The 6,869-nt window shown below is 40.6% G+C and overlaps 1 protein-coding gene across 1 annotated transcript; it reads right to left on the bottom strand.

Moving 5' to 3' along the window:
- Positions 1–739: 739 nt before the first annotated feature.
- LOC140802799 (uncharacterized) lies at positions 740–6,178 on the bottom strand. The gene is made up of 8 exons (XM_073158425.1): positions 5,792–6,178; positions 5,486–5,725; positions 5,257–5,439; positions 4,912–5,154; positions 4,323–4,576; positions 2,725–4,066; positions 1,734–2,080; positions 740–1,580 (listed from the first exon to the last, which is right to left on the bottom strand). Exons 1-8 carry the CDS (start codon positions 6,176–6,178, stop codon positions 740–742), a joined length of 3,837 nt encoding a protein of 1,278 aa, XP_073014526.1.
- Between the last annotated feature and the right edge of the window lie 691 nt (positions 6,179–6,869).

Raw genomic sequence — 6,869 nt, forward strand, 5'->3', positions numbered from 1 at the left:
TTAGAATAAAGACAAAAACTTGTGTGAGACGGTCTCACGGATCGTATTTTGTGAGAGAGATATCTTATTTGAGTCATCCACGAAAAAATATTAATTTTTATTTTGAATATCGGTGTGGTTGACTCGTCTCACAGATAAAGATTCGTGAAACCGTATCACAAGAGACCTAATCTGGAATAAAAGCCCACCTATGTGTCAATTGAAATTTTATTTTATATATTTTTCGATGGTTATTTTAGGTATCTACCTAATTTACAAATACAATCCTTCCATTATCAATTACATCAAACATATAACGCGTTATATTATTTAAATTTTGAGAATAATAATAATATAATGATATAACACATGTTATATACATTAAACGAAATTAGTTTAATGATTAGTTTGGTTGATTTTGGTTAAAGTAGTGTCAAAAGTAATAATAATAATAAAAAAAGGACACATGTAAGAAAAAAAAAGTAAAGGGGAGTATCTCACTTGGTGTATGATAGAATTGGCCCTAAAAAATACAACACTATGAATACTACAAGGGTTAAGCGCTCATCAATTGAGTAAATTTCCTCAAATTTAGCTAACTAGCGCTCATAACCAAATAGGCAAATATAATAAATGCGATATTCAGTTGATTAATTATCTAATAAGTTCAGTAATTATTGTATTAATGTAGGATGGATATTACTACTTCTGTTTTTGTAATTTATTTTATTAATTTTTTTTGAAGGTAAAACTCGTAACTTTATTGAATAAAATCATCCATTACAAGTTTGACCAACCATGATGGAAATTCACCATTCACCCATACAAATGGTGATGGGGAAGAAAAAGCAAAATGAGCAATATTATGAGCAACCATATTCGAAGAACGACGAACATGAATGCACTCAGAAATCACATGTTTCTTCAACCGCTCTTTAATATCTGATGCACAAACACCAGTGTACCCAAGATCATCCTGGTTGATAGTGACTGCCTTCACTGCCAATAAGGAATCTGAAGCTACTTGAATATCAATAAAGCCTTTATCATACAAAAGAATAATTCCTTCCCGGATCGCCAATAATTCCCCATGAACTACTAATAAGGGCTTATTGATCTGTTTTCCAAAAGCCAGCAACAAGCGACCTTGACTGTCTCGAACTACACCCCCAATGCTAAATTGGTTTTTCTCAAAATTCACCGCTGCATCTACATTGAGCTTGAGAGAACATGGACTGGGAGGCGTCCAAATTTTCTCTAGATTAACCCTTGGAGCTGCAATGATTATTTTCTCTTTGACTCGAGCTTTGCGGAAATCTGGTAATACCGCTGAGCTCCAGGAAACGGTCGTTGCTGATGGGTTCTTCTTATCACTATGCAGGAAATTTTGCTTCTCCCGCCAAACTGCCCATGTGAGGATCGCAAACTCCTCAAAAGCCGGTTTGGGAAATTGCTCCTTCAACCACAGACATAGGTCCATAGTGCAAGATCGCGCGGCTCTACGCAAGACAATAGCAAAAGAAGTGTTCTTCCACAAATGCTTGATTGCAGCACAGAAAAATAGAGCATGACAAGTAGAGTCCCTCGAGAAGTTGCCCAAACTACAAGATTCATTGACCGGAACATGCTGGAGAGATAGGTTTAGATTAGTCGGAATACAATCATGTGATATACTCCACCAGAATAATCGGATTTTCGGCGGGATAGATAAGCTCCATATAAAATACAACCAATCCTCATTAGGATGAGCCTACCGATGTTCCGGAGCTGAGAATAATCCACGCTGAAGGCGGCATCCATCTCTCACTGTATAATGACCTTTAGAGTCATACCTCCAGAATAGGGTGTCACAATCCCCAGTAACAGGGAGTGGGATCTTGAGGATTTCACTAGCCACATGAGGGTTAAAGCTAGAAATGGTTAGATCATTATCCCATCCACCATTCCTGATTAGAGTACTTACTGTTCTGCCTTGATCCCAAGAGACTAGAGAGCCATGCAGGTTAGAACACATGCTTGGAATCCATCTGTCCTCGAAGATATTAATTTTTGTACCATCTCCAACTCGCCAAAGCAGACCTTTAACAATGATTTCTCTACACTATAAGATCGATCTCCAGATGTAAGAGGGGTTACTACCCAATACCGCTTGCAGCACCGACCCATGTCTAAAGTATCTTCCTTTCATAATTCGACCAGCTAGAGAATCAGGATTACGGATGAGGCGCCATAATTGTTTAGCTAGCAGAGCTCTATTAAATTCCGCCAGTTTCCTGAACCCAAGGCCGCCCCTTCCTTAAGACTGGTAGAGAAAATCCCAGGTTCGCCAATGCATCTTCCTCTTACCATTATCAACACCCTACCAAAAATTCGCACATTCCCATTCAATATCTTCACAGACCATGGTGGGTAGCTTGAAGCAAGACATATAAAAGGTAGGAATAGCTTGCAGAATCGATTTAATGAGCACCTCCTTCCCTCCTGTGGAAAACCACTTGTTACTCCATCCTTGAATTCTCTGTACCACTCTGTCTACCAGATATTTAAATTGGAGTCTTTTGCTTCTCAAAGAAACTGTAGGAAGGCCCAAATATAATTCATGCTGCTGTACTACAGGAATAGTCAAGATATTCTTTATCGTATCCATAAGCAACGGATGGGTATTGGGACTGAAGGAAAGGGCTGACTTGTCATAGTTGATGAGTTGTCCCGATGCCTTCTCATATATGGACAAGCACTCCTTACCCGTGCTCCTGCTTCCATATTCGCTCTAAAGAATACCAGACTATCATCTGCAAAGAACAGGTGAGAAACTGATGGACTGGTAGGTGCAATCTTAACTCCTCGGAATAAACCTCTAGATTCAAAGGCATTAAAGAGAGAAGAAAGACCATGAGCACACAAAACAAAGAGATAAGGCGACAATGAATCACCCTGTCTCAATCCGCGACTCGGCTTAATAGGTCCCACCATTTTCTGATTTACTCTGAAATAATATGAAACAGATTTGATACAGTGCATCACCTTCGCAACCCAACTTTGATTAAAACCCAATTTTATCATCATCTGCTGCAGGAACTCCCATTCCACTCGATCGTATACTTTACTCATATCCAGTTTAAGGGCTGCATATCCACTGCGTCTAGTTTTCCTGTGCCTCAGCCAATGCAATATTTCGAACCCCACAATAATGTTATCAGTAATAAAGCATCCTGGGTTAAAAGCACTCTGTGACGCCTCAATAAGTTTCGAGAGCGCTGGCCTGAATCGATTGGTAAGGGCCCGAGAGACAATTTTGTAGCATACATTACACAGGCTGATAGATCTGAATTCCTTCAAAAACATCGGGTTTTTTACTTTCGGAATGAGGGTGACAAGTGTGTCATTCCATGTCTCAAGAGAGGCTCCCTCATTAAGCACCCGGAGTATCGCATCCGTGACATCCTTACCAACTACATCCCAAAACTTCTGGTAGAATAGCGCTGATAGTCCATCAGGACCTGGGGCTTTGTCGGGATGCATATCGAAGAGAGCTCGTCTAATATCCGTTGCCGTGAAGGGAGCACAGAGAACCTGATTCATCTGAGTATCCACTTGCGGAGCCACTGCATCTACAACTCGTCCAATCTCATCGTCCAATGGGTTAGACGATGTGAATAAAGATTCAAAGTAGTCTAACACAATCGCCGATATGCTTTGCGTCTCTGTACACCAGTCCCCCTGACTTGATACCAAGCCTGCTATGGTATTCTGATTCCGGCGAAGAGAAGCTTTTGAGTAGAAGTATTTGGTATTGCGATCCCCATCTTTGAGCCAAGAGATTCTGCTCCTTTGTCTCCAATACATCTCCTCCTGGGTGGCCAGTTTCTCTATCTCACTTTCAAGACTGGTAATTTGGGGTACATTATCAGACCAATGCGCACTTGTCCTTAACTTATTCAATTGTGCACGTTTTGATTTGAGCCGTTTTGGTATTCGACGAAGTCTCGCTGCATCCCAATTAGTTAATGAGTTTTTGCATGATTCAATAAGCTCCAGGAGAGGAACATAATGATCGTTGTTGCCCCACCCACGCTCAATCACCTCCCTACACTAATCCACCATCAACCATCCAAAGCGAAATGTCAACTCTCGATTCCCTTTCTTTATGCTGGTTTGCAGTCTGTCTCCCTGTAGTTTCATACAGATAGGTCTGTGATCCGAATGGTAAAACTCTAATTATAACACGTAAGCCGATGGGAAAAGCAACCGCCATTTCAGATTTCCCACAAACCGATCGAGCCTTTCGAAGATAATACTGCTAGAGTCCTTTCTGTTAACCCATGTAAAAAATTCACCTTTACCGTACGTGTAGATCTTGGAGTTCGCATATCTCGAGCGCTTCTCGGAAAGATTGCATCTGACTCGGTGCTCTTCTATTACCACCCAAGTTTTCACTGTCGCAGCAGATTTCATTGAAGTCACCACCCACAATCCAAGGCATTTCCCTGAACTCTGTCATATCTTTAAGGCGGTGCAATAATTCCCAGGAACTATGACGCATGGCTACTTCAGGATGTCCATAAAATCCAGTGAATCGCCACTCTTGTTCTGATTCCTGGACAAGACAGTCAATATGTCCGTTAGAATAGGATTTAATCGTAACAAAACCTGAATCCTACCAAAGTAATGCAAGTCCTCCACTTCGCCCTCTACAATCAACCAGAAAACTCCATGAAAATCCCAGCTTGTATTTCCAACTTCTACAATTAACCTCTCTCATTTTGGTTTCACTCAAAAATAGGAGAGTGGGTTTCTTTTCGGCGACGAGACGCCTCAATTCTCGGAATGCCCGGGGGTTTCCAAGCCCCCGAATATTCCAAGTTATTATATTCATAGGGATCGGCAGGGTTGCAAAGAAACTGCCGCCGCTAAATCAATCGAATTCGAAACCTCATCTCCACTCTTTACTTGTTTCTGGGAAGCGCTGGAGTACTCTGATTCTATACCATACTCCTCCAACAACATCTGCTTGACACCTGTGCCCGAAGACGAGTCAGAAGCGCCAAGAATCACCGTACTCTTTTCTCTAGCTCGTCTCCGCCACTTTTTTGATCCGTCGGAATGAATTTTGCTTAACTGTATCCCATCGCTTGCCAAGTGTGATGCTGTGAGTCTCTCAACCTGCACCACAGCCTGAAACGTGGCAGAAGGATGCCTAGTCTCAAGATTTGATGCACTTGGGATATCCGTGAAATCAACTCATTTCTTTTCACCATCCTCTGCCAAACTCCCAACCACAACCGGGGTTGCTATAGAACTACCATTCCGCAGATATTCCTTAGTCATAAGTGCGTTTTCACTTCGGTCGAGAGTGATCAAGGCCTGTGAATCTGGTTGATCTGAGGCTTCCTGGGAATTCTCTTCGCTAGGTGCTCCATCTTTTTTGACCCCGCCACTTCTATTGCCTCGACTCCCCCACTACATGCGAAGAAGCTCTCATCCATGCTCCAAAATTAAGATTCACTTTGTCAGCCGAATCATCATCGCAGTCCCGGAACGAGTGCCCTAGCCTTCCACAGGCATAACAAAAATCCGGGAGTCTTTCATACACGAGTAAAATAATTGCCTCTTCCTCCTCCCGCATGGCATTGATACGCAGACACTTTCTCAATGGTTTTGTTAAATTGATACGGACTCTGATTCTGGCGAAGCGACCCAAGAAAGTCCCATTTTCTCCTCGATCAACCTCAATGACATGTCCTATCTGCTAGCCAAACTTTGTTAACAAGTTCTCATGCATGAACGCTAGTGGGATATTATGGAGTTGAACCCATATATTAGTTTCCTCAAACAACATGGCCCGCGGATTGTTCAACCCATTCGGTTCCTTAAACAACAGCAGATTCCTTGCGAAGTTCCACGGGCCTTCGTTCAAAACCCTTTTCCGGTCACGAAGAGAATAGAACTCAAAAACAAATGTTTTCTCAGCTGTAGCCTTGATAACCATACGCCTCTCAGTCTGGAGAATACGAGGCATTTGTTGTCGAAAAGCTTCCCGATTAATGGTCTTCGGTGAAAGAACTTTGGCCACAATGCATCGAGATAACTGTTCCTCCCCTAAACGGACGTCGGCTGCCTCCAAATTGATGACTTCATTCGGATCTGTGCGAGAGAGTTTCATTTCGTTCACCAATCGGGCAATATCATCCGGATCCATTGTATAGATAAACAAAAACCCAACGTATGAATCAAAAGATCATACGAGTCAATCCTGCAGAAGCAGGAACCCAGTCCTTATAAGAGTCGCAACCCTAGAGGGGAAAAAAAGTGTAATTTATTTTATTATTAGATTAGAGTAACTATGTACTTATATTGTATGAAAAAGCAACGTCAAAAAAAAATTCAAGATACAATACATGTATTTACATGGCATGAAAAATATATCATTATTATAAATCATGTATTGTTAAGAAAAAATTTGTTATCTTTCCGATAATCATATATCAAAATTTTGTTATTTATAAAAGGCCATGTAAAATTATTTACTTTTAGTATAATGATAATCTTCTATAGATTTACACTTCTTTGATATGCTAATCGTTAGATAGGTGTTCACCAAGTCAACTTGTAGTTTGGACTCATTGACTCTTATTTAATAAATGGTATTTACTTTTGTTTTACGTTTTAATGTATTCCTTCATTTACTTTATATGTATACTCATACAAATTATATAAATTAAAACCTTGAGTACATTGTAATAACGAGGTCGTATAAGTCATGGCGATCATGAAACTCATTTAAAAGTTATTGTATATTTTAAACTCGTTTCTAATCAATTATCCGCCTAAAATAAGGATAAAATTCGCTCAAACTTGAGATTTTTCAAGTGATTATCATTTTTCGAGTA

This window comes from Primulina eburnea, chromosome 10 (genome assembly GCF_022965805.1).
Source record: "Primulina eburnea isolate SZY01 chromosome 10, ASM2296580v1, whole genome shotgun sequence".
Classification (NCBI taxonomy): Eukaryota; Viridiplantae; Streptophyta; class Magnoliopsida; order Lamiales; family Gesneriaceae; genus Primulina; species Primulina eburnea.